The sequence below is a fragment of the Anser cygnoides genome, chromosome 12 (assembly GCF_040182565.1).
Source record: "Anser cygnoides isolate HZ-2024a breed goose chromosome 12, Taihu_goose_T2T_genome, whole genome shotgun sequence".
Classification (NCBI taxonomy): Eukaryota; Metazoa; Chordata; class Aves; order Anseriformes; family Anatidae; genus Anser; species Anser cygnoides.
The window spans coordinates 16,502,877-16,529,512 of record NC_089884.1 but is presented as its reverse complement, the minus strand read 5'-3'; the positions used below and the strand labels follow the sequence as shown (position 1 = coordinate 16,529,512).

Below are 26,636 nucleotides of genomic sequence, written 5' to 3'. Positions count from 1 at the left end.
AACCTAGCCCTTGTTTATTGTGTAAGAGTCCTTTCTACCTAAAGGACGCAGGAAGAGTGGAGGGTTTCCAGTAGGAAGTAAAATAATGCAATAAATGACTGGCGAGGCGTCGTTCACCTCCTGTCCGCCGAGCTGGCTCCCCCAGGGGCGGCAGGCAGCGCCCCCTGCCCCCAGGCCGCTGCGGCCTCCCCCGTCAGTGTCGGGGCTGTGGCTCCCCGGGGCCCCTCCCCTGCCACCCGAGCCCTTCGGTGTTCTCCCGGCCGGGGCCGCGCCTGGGTTAGCGCCGGGTGCCCGGCGCCGCCCGCCCCCCCAAGACCGCCCGCCGCCATGACAGCGCCGCCGCCGCGTAATGACGTCACGATGCCCGCACTGCTCGCCGGGAGCCATGCGGGCGGGCGCTCCACCGCTTCCTCCCACCCCCACCGCGCCTGCGCACCGCCCCTCCGAGCCGCCAGCCAATGAGCGGCGGCGCGGCGGCGGCGGGCCGTTGGGAGCGGGCGGCGCTGAGGGGCGGTGGCGCGTGCGCGGTGCGGGGCGGGGCGGCGCTGCCCCCTAGCGCCGGGGCGCGGCATGGCGGGCGGCGGGGGGGAGCCCGAGGGCCGGGCGGCGGCCGGGGGGGGCGGCCCCTGCCCCTGCCCCCCCTGCGGGCCCCGCGGGCCGTCCCCGCCGGCCGAGGAGGGCGACACACGGCAGCGCTACGAGGAGCTCTGCAGCAGCCTCAACATGGACGAGAGAGCCCGCTCCGAGGCCTGGCTCAGCTTCCAGAGCATGAGGCGCAACTACACGCTGGAGGTGGGGCTGTGAGGCGTGTGAGGGGCCCCAGGGGTGCGAGGGGCCTGCGGGAGCCCGGCCGGGCGCGCGGCGCCGCCGCCCGCTGCCAGCCCCCGGCGGGCCGTGACGGGCCCGGCCCCGCCAGCCCCTGCCCCGTGGCGGGGGGGCCGTGCCGGCGCCCCGCGGGTCCCCGCTGCCCCCGTGCGGGTGCCCGCCGGGCCGCTGCCGGGCTGGGCGGCGTGGGGAAGGGGCTTGTGTCCGCTGAGGGGCGGGGGCGTCCCCGGGAAGGAGCCGCTGCTTGCTTTAGTCTGTTGGTAGTTCTTACACGCGTAGTACTGAGTGTCGTTCTAGGAGGGGAGCGACACCAACCGTGCTGCTGGTCTGTGGGTCAGCTCTGAAGTTCATTAACGTAACCGCTAATTGCGTAACTTCTGTTGTGACACCTTCAGCGATACGCGTTCCAAGCACGCTGCGGCGGGGTCAGCTCTGAGACAGGGAACCGAATTCCTCGGTGGTTGGGCACGGTTGGTTCAGGACACGGGTTGTGCTTCCCCTCAGCACGGTGGAAAAAGGTTTTCCTTCTCCTGACAGCTTTTTAGATCGCCGTGTTTTACTTCACAGGGAAACGATCTGCACTGGCTGGCGTGCGCCCTGTACGTGGCTTGCAGAAAAGCGATTCCAACCATGAGCAGAGGGACGGTTGAGGGAAATTTCGTGTCCTTAACCAGAATTTTGCGCTGCTCGGAGCAAAGGTAATTCTTCTTTTGGCCAGTTTCAAAACGCAAAATCTCAAGGGCTACTTGTCAGTTTGGAAGACTTAGAAACTGTGAACAAAGGATGGATGTCATTCTTGATTCCCGCTCTTACAGATAGAATTTACACAGTGGGAATCTGTGCGCTAGAGCTCATTGCCACACAAGTAGGACAGTTCCATTTTGGTCATTAGTATATCATAAAAACACTGCTTTTCAAAATTAGAGATTAACTTCCTATGCTCAGAAGGGGAAGAAACCAACTCATGAAGAACAGTTTTTTGAACGTTGAATGAAGTGTGAGCTTCCCACAAGAGTAACAGTTTTCATTGCTTGTGACACCGTTAATACCTTTTCGCTTTTTCTTTTTGTCAAGACTTTCACTTTTCATTTGTTCTTGCTTTATGATGCAAAAGCAATGTCAGGTTCTGACAAACTTTGCTCGAGTGTTTTTGTCTATAGCGTAACGAAGGAGAACTTCCTGAAACAAATGATGTTATTTATCAGCAATGTGGTTGTTTTGTAGCAATTTAGTAGATCGGCAAAAAAAGAATGCTTACATGACTGTTCATTATGCACTTTCTGTCTCCTTTACTGTTGGACCACTATTATTTGTTTAAACAATACAGAAGAGTTCCTTCAAAAGCATTTTTTTCCAAATCAGCCATTCAAGGAACTGAATACGGACAAGTACTTTCTGTCATTTGAACTATGCAAGACTAATAACATTGAAAAAGCATGCTTAGAAAAAGGAGTGAAAATGAATGGAAGCCAAATTTATGAATTGAAATGTACATGTGTAAAAGTGATACGCTTTATTTTTTCCTACTTTGTAGAGCTTTTTAGTGTTCAGTAGAGGTCAGATTTTATTTTATTTCAGTAGATAAATTATTCAGAAAAATGACAGCAATCTGCTTTTATAGTAAGCTGCCTGCTGGAGCTGATGGTGTCTTTGTGAGGAAAAGCCAAGAACCTTGAATGTGTAATTAACAGGGTCATCAGCAGAGGGTATCGCAACGCGCCGCGAGCTGCCCGAAAGCCTGTCCGTGTGTGTAGGTGAAGGACCGGCTCTGAACACTTTGAACTACAGCTGTCACATTTGCAATGCTGCCATTTTATCAGTAGTTAGGAAAGTAGCAATTGCTCTTTTGTTGTAAATAAATAAAAATGTATGGTATATTTCTGAAAAAAAAAACCAAACACAAAAAAAACACAGCAACCTCTGAGATCTAACCTGTTCCATATTTTCAGCCTGATTGAGTTTTTTAACAAGATGAAAAAATGGGAAGACATGGCGAATCTACCCCCCCAGTTCAGAGAACGAACCGAGAGACTGGAGAGAAACTTTACAGTTTCTGCAGTAATTTTTAAGAAGTATGAGCCCATTTTTCAGGACATCTTCAGATATCCTCAAGAAGATCAACCTCGTCAACAGAGAGGAAGAAAACAGAGGTACCTTTCTGTAATTTCCAGACTGACTTTAGAGCATCACTGTCACAACAATATCCTGAAATTTCTTGGTTGTTGTAAATGTGTTTTAACTGTGTTTTCATAGTAGTTCTTTCTGATATCAGAGGTGGTCTGTTTGTCTTCGCTTCCAGAAGTTTTGGAATCTTTTTTTCCAGCTTGTTTGATCTGACGGGATGCGTGAAGTCCCAAAGCTGTTAAGTTTCTGTGATTTAGGGGTGGGGAAAAAGATGAAAAATGAAAACCAGCCTCTAGGCAAGAGAAGTACTAGTATTTGTAAGGTGGGGAAGGCTGGAAGAATTAGATCATTTTATGGTTCGACAGCCTCACTAGCTCACAGAACAACTCAGTCTGTTTCACTACACATTAATTCCTGTAGTTTTCTCCATAGAGACAGATCTTCTGCATGTTTTAATTTATAGTGGAAGCTTTGTTTCTTTGTCACTGTTGGTATTATAAGAGCTGTCAAATTATGCACTAGCATTCTTTTCTGGTTATTTTGATCTTAACAAGATTTTATCTGTTTATGCTAGCACTTTATCACGGCTTGTGCTAGATAGACTGTAAATATTAGGAAAAAAACCCATTGCTTTCTTCTTTCTTTCCTTGATGTTTTTTGTGAGCATAGCTTAGTGGTATTTGTAACCAAAATTGAGTTACAAATGTATTGAGAAGCATTAAGATGGCACAAAATGTTGAAATTATAATATACTGTGTATATAATACTACAATTAGAGGAGGAGCCCTGCTAGTTGGTTAGCTTGGATGGTAAGGTATGAACTAATTCTGAAAATCAAGTCAGAAGATGATACTTCTGATTTTGCATGAAATACATAATAGTTTTAACATTCCTCATATAACCTGCTGTAACCAAATAAATGATTTAAGGCTGACCAGACAACTAGAAAAATGGATTAAATGGCCTCACCCTGAATGAATTTGCCTTGCATTCTGTATACCCTGTAGAGTTACATACAAAAATGCTTTACCTAAGTACATAGGTGACACTTGCAAACAAACAGGACGTTAACATCAACACGCTGTGTAATGCATTCCTCCAAGAACATGTATACGTGGTTATATTGCTCAGAATACTCCTGAAGAAGGCATTTCAGCTCCAGCTCTCAATTTGTGTTGGACTGCCATGGTGACATTCAAATCATAGCGTGCAGACTGAGACTGGGGTTCCTGTTGCATCTGCAGTAAAGCAGTGTGCAGCCTTTTCGTTACCTCAGTCAGGTTTTTGTGTGTTTTGTTTGGTTTGGGGGGAGAGGTTTTGGCTACTCCATGGTAAAGCCTAATTTTCTTTCAGAATGATTGAATGTTGTGTGGTGTTCTGTCAGTCTGAATTCACTGAGCTTACTTTGCGTCTTCTTGCTTTGTTTTTCCCCAAAAGACGACAGCCGTGCACAGTGACTGAAGTGTTCCACTTTTGTTGGGTGCTCTTTGTTCATGCAAAAGGTAAGAGATTTGAACTGGATTAAACACTGCAGACCTGGTTTTGTTAGTCTTTGTCTCATATCAATCCTTAAACGGTGGGCAGTTACAGGCCTTTTGCAGAAGGGATCATCTTGTCTTAATTTCCCCAGCTGCATGTTTTACTGCTCTTCAGAGGTAAGCTGTATGTTGACGGTAGCTTTTATGTGAAATATTGCTGTGATGTTTCCAATATTTTGGCAATTTAAGCTGTAATTCCAAGGTAAAATTAGCTGAGAGTTTTAGTGAATTCATATTTAGAGACAGTTGTAATTAATATGAGATATAGATATATATTCACTAGGAACAAAGAATAATTTAAATTCCTCATAAGTTTCCAACAATGGTGATAATATTTAATAGATTTTTTTCTGTAACGTAGTAAGAATGTATCGTAAAACCCAAGGTGTGATTACTTTCATGCTGTTATCACGATAGTATTCTAATTCTTTTGATAACCTGCCCCCTCACCCTTTTAAAAAAATGTGCACACAGTAACTATACCAAATAATAATGTGCATTACTAAGTAGGTCTGCATATGTCTTTCTCACAAGGATGACTGTCCCTTGCTTTTTGGACATAACAGTGTATGTGTAACTGTCTGGTTGTCTTGAAGACTCAGATTCCTTTGAAATACACAAGGGGAAATCCTCTGTTAATAGGACACCATAGAAATAGTGCAGTGAAGAGACAGTATATTGCAATGTATGCGTAATTGTTGCAACGTATGTATAATCACTATTGTAAAAGCACCCTTAAAGCTAATGTGAATAGCAAAGAATTGCAAGCATTTTTTTCTTGATAATGACTGATAGGCCACAAGAGGGAACAGGAGTAAATCCTTTTGCACAAAGGATAGTGAAGCTCCCCAAAATTTTAGCCTTAAATTGTTCAGTCATCACATAATCTATAGTCTTTCTTCATCAAATCTGGTTGTTACAGTGTTTCTGCTTACCTGGGACTTCAGGTATGGCTTGGGTGAAAGTTCCCTGGGAATTCCTTACAAGTAAGACACTGTTTTGAGGCAGATGAAGACAAAACTTATGCTGATAATTGAAGGAACTTTTGAAGATTCTTATCCATTAAAAATTTCCAGAGCTTTTATATTTTTCAGGACAACTTCTAGAATACTAGTAGTCTCATTTCTACAAGGAAAGGGAGAAAAGAAGGACTGTGGGGTGTTTGCTTTGAATTTTAAAGTAAATCAGCTATAAGGTTCGTGCAGTGTGCTGTGATTTCCTTAATTGGTTGCTTTTTGAGGATAGGACAGATTAGGTTGTCACAGTATTGAATTATCTGGCACTAATTTTGTCCAGTACAGATTAGCCTTTCCTGCTACACTGTACCACAGAGCAGAGGGTTGTCAGCAAGTTCTTTTTGGAAGAGTTACCTGCAATATCACTGGACCGTCACCATCGTCTCTTTGTGCAAAGATTGGGAAGGCTGTGGCATTGCACGGGTGCTGTACCAAACACCTGTGTCTGATGTAGAAGCTGCCTTTTCCAATAGGGTGTAAAATCTATGTTGCAGGGAAAGAGAGATTTCTCCTAAACAAGCATGTTACTTGCATCCTTGAAACACAGTATTATTTTACATCTTTTGTTTGTTTGTTTTTTTCCCCTGCACTTCAGAGTAGTGCTCTCAAGCAGTATGAAATGTCTTTTTGCACTCCCCTGAGACCAGAGCAGAGACGCTACCATACCTCTTTCCAGTAGTCAGGACTTCACTTCGTTAGCACACTTGGGCAGCTGAGAGAGTAAGTGGGTCAGTCTGAAATGTCTCAAGTTTTTCTTTTGCTTGCTATGGAAACCCCACTTCTGTGGGTAGAGCGGCAAAAGCGCAAAGGGACTGATACGAGTCTTGTTCTTGCTGGATTCTTGGTTGGTATGTTTGAGTAGCTGCATCATCAGTTAACTACGTGTTCACTGGTGAGCAGTTTCAGACATGTGAATTAACTTTGTAGGCTGCAATACTGTGCTGATAACACAGCCTGAAAGCTGAAAAAAAACAAACATATTTACAGTGTTGATGAACTATGAAATTATTAAGTGACTAGTGGTAACTTTATTAAAGTGTGGTAGTACAAAAATGTAAACTAAATGTTTACCATTTGAGGAATTAAATATTCCTGTTAAGTTTTGTTCACTGTGTTTTGAGGGTTGGCAGTAACCCTTATCATGGCAACCGCACATCAGCGGCAAGTTGAGGCTTGTCACCGTGATATTTCTGCACGCCTCAAGATCGGTGGTGCGTTCGGTTCCACCAGTGCAAAGTGCAGGTCTTGCTCGAACCTCTGGTACACGCTGCATGTAAGATACTGACTCTGTTTAGCGATAGTGCTGTTCTCACCTACTATTTTTAGGAATTTATTTTTAAACTCTAGAACTTATTTATTTAAAATGGCAATTCAAAAAAGATCTCTTTTTGCTGCACTGAGATAACTTTTTTATTAGTTCATGCTTGGTTGTTGTTGTGGTTTAACCCGGCCAGCAGCTAAGCACCACACAGCTGTTCACTCACCTCCCCCCCCCCCCTCTGGGACAGGGGAGAGAAGCGGGAAAATGAAGCCTGTGGGTTGAGATAGACACAGTTTATTAAGACAGGAAAATAATAATAATAGTACTACTAATAATAATGTGTACGAAACAAGTGATGCACAATGCAATTGCTCACCACCCGCTGACCGATGCCCAGCCTACCCCCGAGCAGCCGGACCCCCACCCCGGCCAGCCACCCCTATATATTGTTTAGCATGACGTCAGATGGTATGGAATACCCCTTTGGCCAGTTTGGGTCAGCTGTCCTGGGTCTGTCCCCTCCCAGCTCCTGCTGCACCCCCAGCCTGCCTGCTGGCAGGACAGAGCAAGAAGCAGAAAACTCCTTGGCTTAGCGTAAGCACTGCTCTGCAACAATTAAAACATCAGCATGTTATCAGCGCTCTTCTCATCCTAATCCAAAACGTAGCACCCTACCAGCTACTAGGAGGAAAATTAACTCTATCCTGGCTGAAACCAGGATAGTTGTGAAAGAGAGTGGTAAATTATTATCTTAAATGTCACTGGTTTAACAAATCACTTGTATGAACATACTGGTAATGTAAAATTAGATTTATTTTTGACTGCTGGCAGTAGCTATTGCCACGCTAGACTTTATGGTTATGAAATTGATCCTGTCATAAAAGTTACTTTAAGATATTGATTAACATTTTTCTGTTATATTTAGGAGTTTGATTTCTTTGTTGTGAACTTACTAATGATTTGGAAATAACTCTGACGAAAGTGTACAGTTAACACAGATTTCATGTAGACTTCATTATTTTAAATAGTTCCAATTATCTACATTCAAATTATTTTTAACAAACATAGAATCAGAAAACTGGATATAAATTTGAACAAACTGGTACGTTACTGGTAGAAGAGTAACAACGTGTGTAGGAAAATGCTTTAATCATATATACATTTCGATGTGTCCTACATGAGTTTATTACTATATGGTAGATCTCTTCTGGGAGCTGCCCCTGTTTTTCATTGTGCGTTCAGCTAACTGGTTAGGACCTTACCTGAAAAAAAGAGTAAAAGACTTATTAGTATTGAAAAAGTGATAGAAAATCGTGCTGTACATATAAATTGATGGAACTGTGATTTATGATATGAATTAACAGCATAGTTAATTTTACAACTGTTTTTAGCTCTGATCGTTCCTCTAAAGGAATATCATAAACCTAAATGAGTTTAGTAAAGAGTTAGGAATCTGAATATAACCTCTGTGAAAGGTGGTAAAAGAATATAAGTATTCTTTTCTACAGAAAGATGATGAACAAAAATTATATTAGAGGTATATAAAAGTACATTGTAAACCAGATTAAAGATACACACTTGTAAAGACTTTTGTAAAGCGTAAGAGAAATAAAGTTCAATGTATGTTTGTAATGAGCATGCCCCCAACAGAATTGGATTTGTTTTGAAGAATGGGGGGCTGTTGGACGGGTGGGGGGCTTGCTGTTCCCAGGACATCTGAACACTTGACTTTATCCTAGCAGGAGTTAAAGTTTTTTGCAACATTCCATAGCAATGCAAAATTGGGGAAAAGGATAGTCTCAGTCAAAGCCCATTCTTCCCCTTACACGACTTCAGAACAACATTCCGCCTCAGGGAGATGGAGTAAGACTCTGTTGAAGAAGTAACGCTGCCAGGCACTGGGGATTGTGTTCCCAGAGTTAGGGTAACAAATTTTTTTCCTTAGGGCATTTCACATTAGTTCATGCTGCTTCAAGTTACTTACGCACTGATTGATCAGGTTACTGTGAAAGAGGGAGCCTGCAGTATGCTTATCAGCATCTCCGTAAGGTTTGTTTTCAAAACAGCACAATGTATTTGAGTTCCTGTATGATTGCTGCTGTTCCTGAAAGTGTATTTTATCATTATATTTGCTATATGTTAGTGTGTGTCCGTTTTACTCCCTGTGTTTCTATCCAGATATTTCCAATCTTAGTCACCCAGATCTGTGCTTCAAAGATTCCATTATTGATTGCAATACAAATCTCAGTAGTTTTTTGTAAAATAATTTTAAATCTATGCTAATTTTAACTAATCTCATGTGCCTTTCTGAAATTGAAGGTAATTTTCCTATGATCAGTGATGACTTGGTCAATTCCTACCATCTCTTGTTATGTGCTTTGGATCTAGTATACGGAAATGCTCTGCAGTGTCCTAACCGTAAAGAACTCCTGAATCCTAATTTTAAAGGTACGTTGAAAAAAAAAAGTCTTTATCCGAAGTCTGCAGGAATTTCTTAGGCTGCTGAAATGAGTATGAACATACATAGTACAGAATAAATTAAGTAATACTAATTTGAAATATGTGGGAATTATTATTTTCTCTGTCTGGCCACACAGTTATATTCCTACTAATGTCATATGTGATAACAGACTATCGAATTCTGTAAATAGTATATTAAGTCAAGAACTTAATATACTCTGGAAATACCACTGAAGGAATTTCCAATCTAAACACTGCTGTTAATGACGTGTTAACGTCAGTGGAAGGGTTTATAATGACACAGTCCTTGCTGGACACAGTCAGACCAGAGGGCGCCCAGGAGGCAGCTGTTTGGAAAGCTCCACTGCTCAAAAACAAGGCTGGCACCTTGATTGTTTACGTTGAGTGGGCACTGTACAATTAGTTATTCTTTCAAGGGAACTAATTAGTTTACCATTTTAATTTCACACTACCTGAGACCACATAGCACAGAATTTTAGTTTAGTAAGAAGACAGGGTATGAATTTGCAAAATCAAATAATACACTGTTCTTAATTGTAGGTCTACCTGAAGACTTTCACAGTAAGGATTATAAAGTGTCATCTGATCCTCCCTGCATCATTGAAGAACTGTGTTCATTACATTATGGATTAGTTTTAGAAGCAAAAGGCATAAAGGAACATTTTTGGAAGCCATATATTCGGAAACTTTTTGACAAAAAGGTTGGTCAATACATTTCTGATGTAGAAAAAAATCTCCTTAGTCATTATCTTCAGGACTTTTTCAAGAACTGAAATGTCCATCCTTTGCTCTTAACTGTCTTACAGCTTTTAAAAGGAAAAGATGAAAATCTGACTGGATTTCTAGATCCTGGAAACTTCGGCGATAGCTTGTGAGTCAACTTTATTTGTGGTTTGGATTGCGTTTTTATCCCCTTGAATTGTAACACAATCGCACTTGCATTACTCTTGTGTATTAACATTAATGCTAGCTAGTTGATTTGCATATTTATTACTGTTTATGTATTACATTGAATTGTGTTTCAGTTCCTTTTCTTTGAGGTGGTATGGCCTGAGGCATAAGAGGAATGATTCCTTAGTATAGTGTTACTTGATGTCTGCTTTTATTCTTGTTTCTATGTTTCCTTGATTTTTTTGTACATAATTGTAAATGTTAGGAAGAAAAAGCTGTGGTGGCACACTGAGTGGGGCTCAAGCCTGAGGGAAAAATCAGGTTTGGTGTTTATTCCTTTTTAAACCTAGAGATGCTATGAGTAGGACTTACTGTTTTCTTTTAAATGGTATGAAAATGGCAACTGCAGTTTATGGTGCTGTGATGAGTAAGGTTGGAGGAGTTTCCAGCCAAACACCAGCTCCCAGTATTATGTTCCTCCCATGGCCATACCAAACGGCAAGCCAGCAGATATAATGGAAAAATAATGTTCTTGCCGGTGTCACGTTTTAGATATTGTTGGTTTTAAATGGTTAAAATAAGTTCTGAGGTAGACTTCTGACAGGCCAGAAATGTGCTCTTTCACTAAACAGGTAAACGAAGCACTAAATAAAGGCGTTTTGTGTCGGTCTTTTCCTCTCTGTTGTAGCAAAGCCATCAATAAGGCTTATGAGGAGTACGTCTTGTCAGTAGGAAATCTGGATGAGCGAATCTTTCTTGGGGAGGATGCAGATGAAGAAATTGGAACTCTCACAAGGTGCTTAAATACAACTTCAGGAATGGAAACAGCTGAACGAGTACAAGTGAAGCATAATCTGCAGCAACACTTTGATAGGGTGAGTCTGACATGGTCTGTTGCTGCTTTTATGGAGAAGGCATTGAGTTAGTCTGTGTCTGGTTGTAACAGATGCTAAAAAATTACCATCTTTATTGGAGAAGCTGTTCCGGCAGTGTACACAGCATCACTGAGTTACATTTTGCAACTGCTTAGATGTATTGTTTAATTTTGTGGGGGTTTTTGGACAGTATTTCTCCATGCAGAAAGCAGACATATTTATCTGTGATTACAGAACACCAAAATGTTCCTGAAGATGGAAAAATACCTTAAAGGAGAAGGGATATGAGGCAGGCAGCTGAAGGATGTGAGCTTTATCAGTACAGTTAGATCAGAGTGCACAAAAGGGTAACGCAGGCTGGAGCACAGAAATGTGATCTTTTTCCAGCTTGACAGTTGGTTGATGGCTTTCAACATTCTTGAGGACAAAAATAAAAAAAAATACTTTCTGCAACAGAATGGAAGTGCTAATTGTTTCTGCTACATTCAGGAGGACTTTTTTTAATCTAAGAGTCACACTTGCCGACGGGAAACCCTGGCTCAGTACAGTTTTCCTACAAGCTTCAGCTGCCTTTGGTACTCAAAGGATGGGAGGGGACTGCTGACGTTTTTTAGTTAGGCCTCTTTCGTGCTTCACTCCAGTATCTGCATTTCAGTGTGAGGTCATTTCGTCTCTGTTCGTGCATTCATACACCAGCATTTGATACCAGCATCCTGGTGACAGAGATAGTCATTGCTGGCGACTGAGACATAACTCGTTTGAGTTGTTTGATTCCTAGTCTTTTTCCACAGATACATATTATAACAAGTTAAGAAAGAATTCTAGAGACCGACACTTCTAGGTTGTAAGCTCTGAATTTTGTAACACTGGACAGTTGTGTGCTTATTTTCTGTCTTTTTAGTCCAAATCCCTTAGGATTACAACCCCGCTTACCGGCCGCAAGTACATTAAAGAGAGCAACCCGTATGTGACGCCTGTTTCCATAGCGACATACAGCTTGAGCCGCCTTCACACCATGCTGGCCGGGCTGAAAAATGCCCCCAGTGAAAATCTGGAGCAAATATTCAGGTAAGTTTGATGTTTGTATTATATGATGTTTGATAACCAAAAAAAATGTTTAAAAAGTAGGGTTATAATAACAAAAGTTACTGTGAGATAGTGTAATTTAAAATGCAAAATCATGAAAGGTTCTGTAGTAATATAAGAGCCAGAAGGATACTAAACTTTCAAAACACTCTTCTATTTCTGTGCCTTTTGTCCTTGAGAGATTGACAGCTGTAAGAAAACACATTTTAAACCCAACTTTATGAGCTTCTTGAACAGCAAACTGCTAATAGATTTTCTTCAAGGCTTTTCTTCTTACTTAGCAAACCTCACTACCTAGCAAGTCACTTCATACTGGAGGAATTAAAAATATTTTTTTTCTCCATGCAGATAAACTTTTACCTTAGGTACTATGTATTTTAATCCACTTTTTGTATCACGTGGAAAATGCTGTTTAAGTATTGAACCCTTACAATGAAAACATGTATTTACTACAATACGTACAATAATAATACTACACTGTGGGTGTTTTACAGCTACGCACATGTGTGTATTGGCAGTGCTGTCTGAGATATTTACAGCTTCATGCTTTAATCATGTTATCCAAATTGTAGATTTTGGTTTTGTTTTGTTTTTTGGTCTTAGTAGGAATAGGACTTTGAAAATGTTTAATTTGTATTTTCAGGGCATGTTCCAGAGATCCTTCTCAATCTATTGCAAGCAGAGTAAAAGAAATGTGTGAACTCTATTGCCAGAGCACGCAGTCTGAAGGAGAATTCAGTAATTTTTCTAAAGGTAGGAAACATTTCAGTTACATGAATAGAGATTAAAGTGCATTTAAAAATGCTGATCTCTTTTAAGTAAACTTTGTGTTTTTATAGAGGCTCTGCTTTAGCACAAGAATATTTTTTCTATTACTTCTGTCTTTTCCTGGTATTCTTAAGACATGGCAACATTCAACCCTGTATAAACTTTCATAATTAAACTTGGCTTAAATCATTGGAATTTGATGATACTTCCAAGTTCTACAGAAGGGAAAGAAAAAGCCCTCTCAAGGGCAGAATGGCTTGGGTTGGAAGGGACCTTAAAGATCATCTAGTTCCAAGCCCCATTGTGAGAGGGTGCTACCTTTCATCTCAAGTCTAAGAATATTGATAGCATGAGTTTTTGTAATAGTAAGGAAAAACCTGACTCATTGTATTTTTCAAAATTCCTACAGCAAATTTGGCTTAAATACAAGGTTTGGTTAGTACAGATATTAATTAAAATCTTGCTAGTATAAACACAAAGTATTATTTGCAAAGCTGTCAAGATTTCTGAAGTGAGCAAAGATGGATTGGAAATTATGAAGATGCTCTTTGTGTCTGGTCCTGTCAACACAGTTGCTTCAGTGTTTTCTGTTGCACAGTGCAAGTTGGATCCATATAGATCATTTCCAAACAGTGTATTTTCTGAACTTGAAATATGTGCATAAATTGCTATATAAAAATCGCTATAATACACGGTGTATTATACACCGTGAACATGGTGCACTTGGTTCTTGTACGTGGTGTTTTTACCAAATTGTGGGTTCAGTCATACGTTGTTCTGGTCTGCAATCACAAATCTATGCAGGATAGGGGAGAGATACCGCAGTTAGTGTTAAGTTTTTAATGTTAGTCAGATTTAGTCCTGCAAGTATTGTAGTCCCTGCCGCACAGAAATCCAAGTAAATTATCTTAAGCTAAAACAACTAATGATTTTTGAATTGTATTTCATGATATTTCTATTTAAAATTCCTGCAGATGTGGCCAGTAAGCATTTTCGTCGTGCTGAGGTACTGTACTACAAGGTTTTGGAGTCGGTTATTGAGCAAGAGAGGAGGAGACTGGGAGACACTGACTTATCTGTAAGGAAAACTAATCAAATTGTGCCTCATTTTAAAGTTGGATCTGTAATAAGGAAATCAGTTGTAGAGCATGACAAACTGCTTTTTTAAATGAGGGTAAATTTCTGAGAAGTAGCCTGAAAGTGTACCTGAATTAAAGAAAAACTGTACAAGAAATCATTTGTGTTTGCAAACAAAAAGGATAAATAAAATTTTTAAAGAGTAAAAGATGTCTCATTTTGGATTATGTTCTGTCACCTACAAATGCAGATCTTTTTTTAAACGCCTGATACTCTTGCTGCTGAGACAGAACAGAAAGCATTTTACTGTTCTATAGTTACACTGTAAATTAAGCACTAAAACGTGCAATTCTCTTGCAGGCAATACTGGAGCAAGATGTGTTTCACCGGTCTCTGCTGGCGTGTTGCCTTGAGATCATTACCTTTACCTATAAGCCACCTGGAAACTTCCCCTTCATCATCGAAATATTTGACATTCCAGTTTATCATTTTTATAAGGTAAAGTGTTTAACAGTTAAGAAATGCTGATCAAGTCATGCATGCTCTTGCCTTGTATTAAGTAAGCTCCTTACCTAGCTGTTAATTTGTACTTCAGCTCTTCATTCTCAGTTTTTACCCTTTTTGTGTTGAAAGATTTTTTTTTTATAGCTGGCTGTCATTCTGGGGTGTAGCTTGGGCGTTTAAAAATCAAAATACTGTTTCTCAGTTTAACACAGGAGCAGTGTGCCCAAATAATAACTAACAGATTATCATTTCATCTTGAACCAGCTAATGAGCTGTTGTAGCAGCTATTCTGAAACAGTGCATGACATGTTTTATTGTTTGTTTAGAAAAATACCAATACCTATCTTCTGATAAACCAGCAGGACAACAGCTGATTGAACCATAGTGATGCAGCCTGATACTTCTACTAGTCTCTTCCCTGAAAATTAGGAATTAGAGCTTTCTGTAAGAAGAAACACATGAAAACAAGTATATTACACTTATCACTCACTGTTTATTTAGTATTATGTGGAGTTCATAATTCTCTGCTTTACAGGTAATCGAGGTTTTTATTAGAGCAGAAGATGGACTTTGCCGGGAAGTAGTAAAACACCTTAATCATATTGAAGAACAGATCCTGGAAAGCATGGCATGGAAGCAGGAATCCATATTGTGGGACAGAATCAGAGATAATGAAAACAAAGTTCCCAGTTGTGAAGAGGTAAGCACTTCTTTACATTACATAACTTCACATAGTCTTCCTATCCAGACAGAATAAGAGAGAGTGGACATGATATCCTGTACAATCGCTGCCCGGGTTTTAAGTTAGACTTAGCGTAGTTTTTCAGTGCTCTTCATTGTTTCATTTTCTTCCATATACTTTGCCATTCAAATGTTTTAGGTTAGAAGCTTTTAAAAACTTGTTATGCAGTGAATCTGTGATAGAGACACTTTAATAAAAGTATAATTATTTTAGGTAATGCCACCTCAGTATTTTGAGAGATCTGCTGCGAACAGTGTTGTAGGTTCTCCACTGACGCCAAGACGAATAAACGAGGTTCGTGCTGAAAGTGGAGGACTTGGAAAAGGTGAGATTTTTAAAGCATAACACATTTATTGTTCTTAGACTACACCTTTAGTTTACAAACTTAAATGGTGTTACAGAAGGAAGCTACTCTGGCAATGTACAATTAGTTGCAAAACTTGTAAATGGTATTGCTATTGCAACTCATGTAGTTAAGTCCGATGTTTAAGATATATTTGTTATTTCAAATCAAAATAGTGTTTTGTTAGGGTGGTTTCAGGGTTTTATGTGTATGAACAGTCTGTATGTATGTGTGTGTAGACAAATATGTAAATACATATATTCTAATCAGTAGCCCCTAAACAGTTTGTTTTATTGTTATACCAGAATAGAAGCTCTGCTATATATTTACTTCTGTGAAGCCTCATTTTTTTTTCTGGGGAAAAAAAATAAAACATAATATGTTAGTTTAGAAAAATATTGAACACTGCATTATTTGAGATCAAGTCATCTGTAAGAGCAATTTGTAAGCGACAAATGTAGACAACTTTTTAAAAATGCTTCCAGAAGAACTTCGGCTGACAAGTTTTGGTTCTTATTAGATTTCTTTCATATATTTGTATAATAAGGGATTATACAAGAAGTAAATGTGTATATATATATACATATTATATATATTTTGTTATTTTTTTAAAATCCTCAGGCCTCTCATCTTCTCCCACGACCCTGTATGACAGATACAGTTCTCCTACAGCCAATCCCACCAGGAGAAGACTGTTTGTTGATAACGATAATACCTCTGACAACGGAACTCCAGTAAGGGTTTCCCAGCAGCCCGTGGTAAATACGGTGCCTGTGCAGAACATGAATCCCGAAGCGATGTCCGTAACTCCTGTGCCCGGCCAGACACTGGTCACAGTGGCAACTGCCACCGTAACAGCCAATAACGGGCAAACTGTTACAATACCTGTACAAGGTAAGGGAAAAGCAACAGTAGGATTAGGCTGGTTCCCATCAGAGTATTTGTACGCAGAAGAGTACATTAGGGAGAACATCATGCCAGTGGCAAAAAAGCAGGTTTAAGAATTAATAATTGGGGAAAAATCGTATGCATAGGTGAACAGAATTTAGAGACAGAACGCTGACAGCACGAAGATCTTCTGACTACCAACAACTGTTTATTGAACTTAGGTATTTCAATAACCCTTCCTTCCTTAACTGGCAGGGGAAGAAAGTAGCATTATTATTAAAAATTAGTTAAATTCCATTATATTCTTGTCTTCTTACGATAAAAAGTCCAAAGCATTTTGATGAAACAATTTCATATCTATAATATGCTATTTAAGCAACTAATAAAAGAATTACTGAGCTATTAAAACAAACAAAATATCATTCATACCACCAAAACTTGCTCTCACTTCAGACTCTTTTTCTTAAATTACAGGTATTGCCAATGAAAATGGGGGGATAACTTTCTTCCCAGTCCAGGTAAATGTAGGAACCCAGCCTCAAGCCGTCTCTGGCTCCATTCAGCCCCTCAGCGCCCAGACTCTTGCTGGTACCCTGAACGCTCAGATGACTGGGGCAACGTTACAGCTACCAGGCCAGGTAACTGTGCAGCAGATCTCTCCTGGAGAGCAAAGACAAACCCAGCAACTTGCCACTGCCGCATCTGTCAAGCCCCGGAAGATGGGCTCGCTTTCACTCTTCTTTAGAAAGGTACTTTTCAGTCTGATTTGTGCTTTGTTTAGTTTGTATTGCGGTAGGTCCTCTATGATTTAAAAATATTTGCTTATTTTTAATGATGGTAAGAGAATATTCAGTTTAAAAGTTAATGTATACCTTAAGTCTATTCAGATACATATCTTATGGTATGCAGACCATTTCGCACTGGCAAGGGAGCAGATTAACACTGCTCTAGTTGTGGAGTAGCAGCCAGCAGCCGCTTAAAGGTGTCCATTTTCTTTAAGGCTCTTTAAAAGAAAGAAATTCATCTTTGAGATGTTCTTATTTATTCAATACAGTGGTTATGTGGTGCTGTTCCTGCACTGCAAATAATTCCAGAATTTAAGCTTCAAACAAATGCTTTCTTAGCATCAATACCAGTAAACACAAAAGTTAAATTTAGTTATTCTTCTTTTGACTTACCATTTGCACAAGTTCTACAGGCTGTACAAAGTCTGAACTGTGCTTTAGCTTGGATGAGAAAAGCAGTATTGATGTGCTCCTAAGCACAGCCTCAATTTCAACAGGTGTATCATTTAGCTAGTGTTCGTCTACGGGATCTCTGTGTCAAACTCGATATATCTGATGAGCTGCGGAAAAAGATCTGGACTTGTTTTGAGTATTCCTTGGTGCACTGCCCTGAAATCATGATGGACAGACACTTGGATCAGCTGCTCATGTGTGCCATCTATGTAATGTCTAAGGTAAGGTGAATAAAAACACCTGCTTTTTTAAGGCTTAATATGCTATGACTACAAATTCCTCAAACAACCTACCCAAAAAACAACCACCCCTAAACAAATCATGGGAGAAAAAAAAAAAAAAAGAACACAGAAACAATTTTAATCTTGTCTGTTTATCTATGCTTAGGTTACTAAAGATGACAGATCATTTCAGAACATTATGCGCTGCTATCGGACACAACCACAAGCCAAGAGTCATGTAAGTACAGTTAATATTAAATGATGTGGCTTCTGGTTAATTAAATGCCTTTGGGAATGTAGAGATTTTCAAAGTAAGACTTAATGTTAAATATACACAGTCTGTGAGCACTCTCCTTAAAGACAGAGTCAAAATCCTGCACTACCAAAAGCTTTTTATGCTAAATTGTATCTCTAGTTGAAAATATTTTCACTTACAAGCTACAGCACCAGTGCCTAGTGGATAATCATCATCGTAGGAGGCTGTATTTTCCCCTGTAGGAAACAATCTGATACCACAGAGAAGTTTTCTAAAAAGCAGCTCTATCATGCATCCTATTGTTCCCTGACTAGGTAACCACACATTTAATCATACTTCCCGTGTTATGCTCCTCTTTTTCCCCGCAGGTGTATCGGAGCGTCCTGATAAAAGGCAGGAGACGACGACGACAGTCTGGCAGCAGCGATAGTAGCAGCCAGCAGAACTCACCTACGGACAGAAGTAAAGAGAAAAACAAAGAAAAAAGTGAGTGTTTCCAAATTGCATGTGTTTTTAATCCCCCTTCCAAAACATTATGCATGGAGTACAAGTTGGATTTTGTGTCGCCCCACACCAAATAGATCCTTCTTCGGTACACTTGGATACACCTAAGGACATACTCTTAACAAGCAGCTAACTCGAGCTCAATACGACATTTGAAGCAGGCCCGTTTGAATCAGTCACTGCATAGCTTAGCTTCAGTTCACCACAATGGCAGCCTGAACTCTTGAGATAAGCTGGTACGCCAAGGAACACGTCTTTGTGAATCAGGGAAGACCAGTGCTGGCCCCTGTTCAGCTACTCATTTACTTACAACCGTCATGGAGCTGCAGCAGTTTCTTTTAATATTTTAGCTGAGAAGCAGCAGCTGTCTGGCTTCGTAGCTAAGAACAAACCAGCCGCCCACAGCATCTATTTTAGCGAATCTGTTGTCTCCGAAGTGTAGATGAGTCTTTCCTTGACATTTGAACTAACGCATTTTCCTCAAATGACCTTCTGCACAGGAAAGCAAGTAACTAATGCTGTATATTCTTACCACCAGCTACTTAATAGATGACAGTATAAATGTAGATCTTAATGTTTTCTGTCACAGAAACGTGGCAGGGAGGGGGAAAAAAAAGGTACATACTGTTTGCAACTTCCCACATTAAACCAGCAGGAAGTACTACCAAGACATCTATTCCTACCAGTGGCTGACAAAAGACTGACGTTACTTATTTGAAATTGTGCCAGCTGACAACAAGAGCAAGGTACTGTTAAAATTATAGCAAAATTCCTGAGAAATGGAGTTTTAGCTGAGCTTAAAGCCTGTGTCTGTACATACACTCAGCAAGTATATCTTGAACAACATACTGCTTTTTTGTAAGGAAGGATGCTAAGGCAACAAAATCACGATCTCCACTATCGACACCAAATTCAGGGTTACCGTACTGCAATTTAACGATGTGGAATGCAGCTCTTGTGTGCAGCTGACTGTCTGGGATCGGAATGATTGAAATGCCCAAGGCAGCTGTGACTGAATAAAGCAGAGCTTCCTCTTGTCTCTTCAGCTAGCAGAGACTCCAGCCCCGTGATGCGATCCAGCAGCACCCTGCCTGTACCTCACCCCAACAGCGCTCCCCCTACGCCGACCCGGCTGACTGGTGCCAACAGCGACACTGAGGAGGAAGAGCGAGGGGACCTTATACAATTCTATAACAACATCTATATTGAGCAGATTAAAGAGTTTGCCCTGAAGTATACTTCAAATGGGGTAAGTTAACTCTGCTTTTCATTGGTAAATACATCTTGTTTTGTTGTACACGCAGTAAAATACTCTTAGCTAACCTCATTTTAAGGGAAGCAAATTCAAGGGCTTTTTTTTTTTTAGTGACAATAATTTCAGTTCAAGGACATACTCTGGTGCTGAAATATTAAGCACTTCTGTTAATTAATCATGTATGAAGTATACAACACCAAGCCATGTCATCCACCAGCCTCTGATACAGTTAAAATAAGTAAAATATTAGTATGGCCTAGAAGTATGACCAAACTTGCCCATGTTCTAAATAGGTAAGGGTATGACCTAAGTCTGGAAAAAAAATCTAAACCACGCTTAAGGTGACCAATTTACAAAAGCCTTACTGTAGGTAGCTTACTGAGATTAGACAGCTCGTATTGAGTGCTTTTTTCTTTTTCCCTTGAGCAGACCGATTCTCCTCCGCTCTCGCCCTACCCGTTTGTAAGAATCGTCTCCCCTCGCAGAATACAGCTGTCCCAGAATCACCCAGTATACATCTCACCACACAAAAATGAGCCTACTCTCTCTCCTCGAGAGAAAATATTCTATTATTTCAGCAGCAGCCCATCTAAGGTAAGACTAAAGTGTTTTACTTTGATTTTACAAATCCTTAATTCTACCTTTTCTTTCTGGTAGTGCAACTAGAGAAAGTTGAACAATACAAACAGAAAGACGTGTTGTACAAGGTGTACTTTGTCACCTAACGCTCTCCAAATTGACAGTTCACATATCTAAGAAGCTATAAAGCAAGTAGGTGTCCAAGTTACTTGTGTACTTGGAAAAGTTACCCTTTGTAATGGTACACATGGAAGACTCAAGAGGCATGGCCATGATGCCATTTGCTTTCAGGTAACAGGATGGGTGATTTGGCATGAAGACACTTGAAGGAGTAGAACACTAAGTATGGTCATACCCTCTTAACTGCTTAGTAGGGGAAACATGTCTCGATGTGAACAGACTTACCAAGCGAATATGAAACAGGCTGCATAAATCCTGTGATATCTGGTCATCAAGAATGGAGTAGAAATCTTCCTCGGGAAGCATCTTCATTCAGGATCGGAACTGCTGCATCTGTGGTGTGAGATAACAGTGGTGTGAGATAACATGTCCTAACTACAGCAGGAAGGCCTTTCACCTCTATGTGCACAGCACCAGAGCACCAAAAAAGCTCGTACAAAAGGCTTGCTTGAGAGAGAGCAATACAGTGGTCAAAAGGGTTAGTTTGTTACAGCAAGTATTTTCTATAATTGCCAGAAATAAGGCACATGTGACATCACAGTAAAGGGATTAAAAAAACTTCACTTTTTTGGTAGCCGCAATAATGAGATAATTCTGCCTTTTTTTTTTCCTGCTTCTCCCCAGAGGCTAAAGGAAATTAACAGCATGATTAAAACAGGAGAAACTCCAACAAAGAAGAGAGGCATTCTCTTAGAAGATGGTACCGAAGCACCAGCTAAGCGGATCTGTCAGGAAAATCACACTGCTCTGCTAAGACGACTACAGGATGTGGCAAATGACAGGGGGTCTCACTGAGGTCAGTGGTCCAGGACGGGAATTCCCTCTCTCCTGCTGCACGGGGCCAGGTAGCTTCATGCATCGCACAGGTTCACCAAGCCTTGCAAACACCAGGCTGTCGTCTTTTGTTGTCTTTCCACCTCATGACTGCCTCCTGCCAGACTGCGCTGAGCCTTTGGACTTGGCAGGAAGCGGGAGGAGGCGTCTCCTACGATGCCTGGGACACTGAGGATGCATTTCAAACTGCAACTCAAACTTGCCCCATCATTAAGCTAATTATAAGGCAAGTGAGCTGTCTTCAGGCTTTGGCTTGAGAAAGCAGTTAAAAAACTTTTTATTGCTTGGAGGATGCATCCCTAATACAGCTTTCTTACCTTGCAACAGGTATTTAAATCCATTTGCTCTAACCAGTCTACTTACACTGTTTTTGTCAGTGCTTTACCTTTTCAGCTTTGGACAAGGAAGTTATGTATGTATCAGACATGGGAGCACGGTGCCAAGATGCTCATATTCAAGGGGGTCTTTTTTTTTTTTTTTTATATATATATAACATTAATGACCTCCACAAAAATAATGACTTAGGTGATTTTCTAGAAAATCTAGTTGTTCCCTGTGGAAAAGGAAGCTAGCTTAATTCAGGGCTCAAAACAAAAAAAAATTCCTATCTGAATGGATACTTTTATATTCGGGGTGTTCTGTGTGCCCCTGAAAACCATCACATTATTTCGCTTTAACGTTTGGGCACCTTGTATAAAAGTAGCTAATTTTGTTATGCATTGTTTTTAGCTGTGCAATGTTTTAAAGTGAACTCTTGTTCAAAAGGTGGCACTTTTGATAGGGCTGTGAAGCATCATTTTTAAGGCAGATTAGTTTTGCTGTATATTTGCAATGGCACTTTCTAAATGTGAATTTTTTTTTAAAGGCTGACTTCAGATATTTTTCTTTATTGAAGCAATTTGACTTTTGTATTTATTTTCAAATTGACATCCTATAGCTTCCCTCTTCAGCAAATGGCATTAAGAATTAATTTTAACTTAATGTGCATGCAGTAATGAATGCAGGAAGCTAGGGATGTTTACGAGCATATAGAATGCCTTGAAAAAAAGCAATGTTTCTGCATATTGTTCTTTTTGAGAGTCAGGAACTGGCCATCTCACTTATTCAGGAGGAAGGTAGCCTCAACCCCTTAAAAACGTATATTTAGCTTTTTGCTGTTTGGTTTTAAAGGACAGAGGGGTTGTGATTTTTTTTTTTTTTTTAAACGGACAAAAATCAGGCTGCCTGGGAGAGAAATCCCTCCCCTACTAACAGGATCAGCAAGCACTGCATATATCAATTAGACCGACTAATTGTTTTCATTTAAAATAATTCTAAAATACCAACCTTGTTGGTATGCTTAAGTCCTTTCCTAATACCTGGCGTGCTATACTATAGCAATTTACTCATTTTCACTGACAACTGGGGACAGTGTTGCTGTTCAATGTAAAATTTAGCACACACTGATTCTATAAGTTTTTATAATGAAACAATTAAAAGCTTGATGTTTTCACTCATTCCTGCTCCTTTGAATAATGGGAAGGTTTAGGACTTAATTTCACTGTAAATTCAATTAAGGTAAAAATAGAAGCATCTTTCATTCTTACCTGTGTAACAAAGGCTGAAGTCGAGCAGCTGTGTAGATGTTTCTGTAAAAATATTTATGAAGTTGTCAGACAATTCTTGTTACTTTGTACCATTTACATTACTTTGTATGAAAATATTGCAAGTGTATTTTTCAATAAAGAATTTATAAACTCACAATAATGCTCATGTGAAAAAAGCTTCTTATGTGCAAAGCCAAAAATAGCATGCGTCTCTCAAAGGCTAGGTTTGACCAGTTGGCACGTAAAGCAAATATCAGAACAGTGACACAGCTGAGAGCTGTAAGGCACGTGATGTGCTTCAAGAAGAACTTCAGACAAACACTGCAATTAATGGTTTAAAATAATCATAAAAAATTGCGCTTACTGGTCACACAAAGTGAAAAGGCTTTACCCTTGCCCCAGTTTAGTCACCGTGTTTTGAGTTTCCCCACGTTGCTCTGTTGTAACTTGGTGCCTGAAGGAGGGGAGAACCCGGCCCTGCCTTACCTGGGCGTCACTGCGAGCAGTCGTGGGCTGGTGGTGGCCACGTGGGCTGGTGGTGGCCACGTTCCTCTTCCTGGTGGAGGCGGCGGTGGCAGGACAGGGGCTCCGTGCCAGAAAAGGACCCCAGAACGACAGCAAGCTGGTGCTGCCTCCTTTCAGGCGCTTGTAACGTAACAGAACACATTTTAGTCCAAGGAAAGCAGAAATATTTTCATAAACGCTAGCCTCTGCACTCATATTTGAACTCAGTTAGGGAGATTTGTAATCAAGCTGCTAAGAGCTGTTTGGACCAGTAGCAGCCAGGTACTATTTTTACAACTACGTACTGTTTTTTCTCTGCATTTAGTTAGTTTTCTTTTTCCATTTCTCTTTCTGAAACATTCTTTACAGAATGCAGAATTGCAAAGATGATACTTAGAAGTGTTTTTCAAAATGCCACTTCAGCAAAGCATTGCAAGGACAACTTTTTTCAGTTAATTTTTCATTAGATGACATACCAGCACTAGGAGCTGTAACAGCTAACTTGTGGAGAAAAGGCTTTTGTATCAGCAGTACTTACTTGCCTACCTTGCTCCTGGAACAGCTCCTTTTAATACACAAGCTGATTCTAGAAGACCCAGTTATCCTCTCCTGTTTTTCAACCTAAAAAAAAATAAAGATTATTCACATTATTTATTCTAAACTAAAAAAGTTCAGCATTCTTTAAATATAATTGTTTTCACATCAGCAAACTGCTATTAACATGGGTCTTACAGAGAAACCCAGTAACAGCCTACCCACCCAGCCTACAGCTGTCCGTAACAGCTCAAAGATGAAACATGTTCGAACCACCATCATTTTCACTAACGCCTTTCATCGTCATTTGTCATTGCTTTTACTACTCTTTAATTGTTTTCTAAACCCCAGCAACAACTGCACAAATAAAACAATCATAGCCACATCTCCAAATTGCCATTGGGCTATGGATTTGCTCCATATTGATTTACCTCTGCCTCCACCCAACACCATCAGTAGTTCTGGGGATAAAATTACTTTTCTGCTTTATATACCACCATGAATTAAGCTTTGCGTCTATCCTGCTGCAGCTGAAATAAAAGAGCAGCCCAAAATTAGAAGGGATTAAACTTCTAAGCAAGTCCTTCAATTAAGTGGCTTAGGAAATTTGCAAGTCAGTGATTTATTACAGAGCCTTCTGAATAATATAAGTAGATAAAAACCATCACCTGCCAGTTAACGCTGGTTCTGTCTCCCTGCCTAGCTGGCACATTATGCTCAGCCAAAATTCCAGGCCCATTTTCTGTTTCACATCAGAGTCTCTGTTCACTGAACCTTTCACATACTGAATTTCAAGTATTTAAATCTCAATGCCCCAGAAAAGCATAAGACGAACAGCAGCAAGACAATTAATGCTCACAGTATTTTAGCAGCTTCACTGCAGGCCGGCGCATGGGCTCTCAAAATACTTTCCCCACAAGTTTTCCTTGAAACAAAACCATACCACCACTTTCTGTGCAATACAAGCTCAGCTTTCCGATCAGTTACTCCATTTCTGTCTCCTAGTGCAAGTTCCAACAGACCTGTGACAATTCCAACACACTTGCAATTCCTTAGCCCATCAGAGTCTGAAATACACAGGCTAGCAGGAGCACCGATGCCACAAAGAAGTGACACGGTCAGTGACAGAGCCATATTTTTCCTTCGCACTGAGTTACAAGGAAGTCCAACATTCCTCTCACAAGTTTTTGCAAGTTCAACACTGCCTTCAAGTCCCCTTTCAGTATGCTGTACCCATTCTAGAGAATCCCTAGCAGAAAAGCTGCAGCCATGCTTCACTGGATAAACATTTGTTATAAAGGCTAATGACTAGTCACTGCACCAAGCCTGTCTGAATTTAAGAAGCGAATGGACTGTGCACTTAGTCACATCATCTAAACATTTGGGCAGACCTGTGCGGTGCCAGGAGTTGGACTTGATGATCCTCATGGGTCCCTTCCAACTCGGGATATTCTATGATTCTATGAATCTATGATTAATGGCACACACAATGAACAGAGCATGGTGTGAAAACGAACAAATGCCTATTCAGCGTTATCAGGTATTTCTACCCTAGAATGCAAGTAACAACCAGAAAAGCTTATGAAGGATTTTTTGTCCCCCACACAGCAGATCAGCTGCACGGGAATCAAGAGAATAGTACCACAGCAACAACAAAAAACATTCTCCAAGCATTAAGACAGTTGTCAGGCAGCTGTCAGACTGCTGCACACTGTGCCATGCGCAGGCCTGAGAGCAGCCCATTCACAGGCACAGAAGTGCTGGGGAAAGTGCAAGCTGGATGTGAGCTCCTTCCTGCAGCCCACTTCTAACAATATAAATTGCCAAACACGGCGTTAAATAAGAGATACCAGGAAAGACAGAGAAAGGCCTTTCCCCCTGTGCACTGCCTTCAGGTTTGTAAAATTTTAAGTATGAAAAAAAGAAAGAAAGAAAAAAAAAAGGCAAAATGTGCCCAACCACCAAAGCAGTCTCTCTCAGAACAAAAGGGACTTTGGACAGTCGCCTTCTTTGACCCCAGTCCACGTGTACAACCACTCACAGCAGCTCAGCAGCCTTTTTACTAAACATTTCAGAAGTACTTGTGGCAACAAACAACTGTAGTCCCACACTACAGTCCCAGCTACAGCCCTGTCCTGTGCCACCTGCAAGCTCTTCCCTGGCAGGAGAGGCAGCCGAGCAGGAGGCTGACTCCCCCTTACTGCCTCCCGCCCTCTCCCAGGAACAGAGCAGCACGTTGGTCACTCACCCTTTTCCGTGAGGGGCAGACGCGGCCTCCAGCCTCTCCAGCGAAGATCCCAGGGAGACAGGAGCAGGGCTGTGCCTGGCGGGGAAGCCAGGAGCCTCCCGGGGCTGCCAGGGGCCAGCCTGGCCCAGGAGACGCCAGGGGTGCCGTCAGTACACCTGAAGGGGAGCGCTCACAGGATTTTCAGTATGGTTGGAACACCACTTTCAATAGTTTACAATAACAGAAAGCCAAACGCAGAACGCAGTGCATTTAAAGCCAATAAATGTGTGTCAGTTGGC

The 26,636-nt window shown here is 40.9% G+C and overlaps 1 protein-coding gene and 1 long non-coding RNA gene across 3 annotated transcripts; one reads left to right on the top strand and one right to left on the bottom strand.

Moving 5' to 3' along the window:
• The first annotated feature begins 555 nt into the window (after positions 1-555).
• On the top strand, positions 556-21,972 carry RBL2 (RB transcriptional corepressor like 2). Of its 2 annotated transcripts, none has more exons than XM_067004599.1 (22): positions 556-792; positions 1,393-1,523; positions 2,775-2,975; positions 4,387-4,451; positions 9,084-9,212; positions 9,786-9,946; positions 10,052-10,116; positions 10,825-11,011; positions 11,913-12,079; positions 12,741-12,850; positions 13,840-13,943; positions 14,303-14,440; positions 14,982-15,146; positions 15,402-15,513; positions 16,153-16,425; positions 16,894-17,168; positions 17,702-17,878; positions 18,045-18,116; positions 18,503-18,620; positions 19,685-19,887; positions 20,323-20,487; positions 21,277-21,972. In XM_067004599.1, the coding sequence occupies exons 1-22, from the start codon at positions 571-573 to the stop codon at positions 21,445-21,447; spliced, it is 3,411 nt and encodes a 1,136-aa protein (XP_066860700.1). In that variant the 5' UTR covers positions 556-570; the 3' UTR covers positions 21,448-21,972. The 2 variants fall into 2 exon arrangements, with proteins under 2 accessions (XP_066860700.1, XP_013051104.2); XM_013195650.3 differs by lacking the exon at positions 556-792 and adding an exon at positions 1,138-1,295.
• On the bottom strand, positions 14,920-23,191 carry LOC125184170 (uncharacterized). Its single transcript, XR_010834616.1, has 5 exons — positions 23,073-23,191; positions 20,878-20,985; positions 17,598-18,584; positions 17,292-17,422; positions 14,920-16,416 (listed from the first exon to the last, which is right to left on the bottom strand). It is a non-coding gene; the product is annotated as an uncharacterized lncRNA (long non-coding RNA).
• Positions 23,192-26,636: the final 3,445 nt, after the last annotated feature.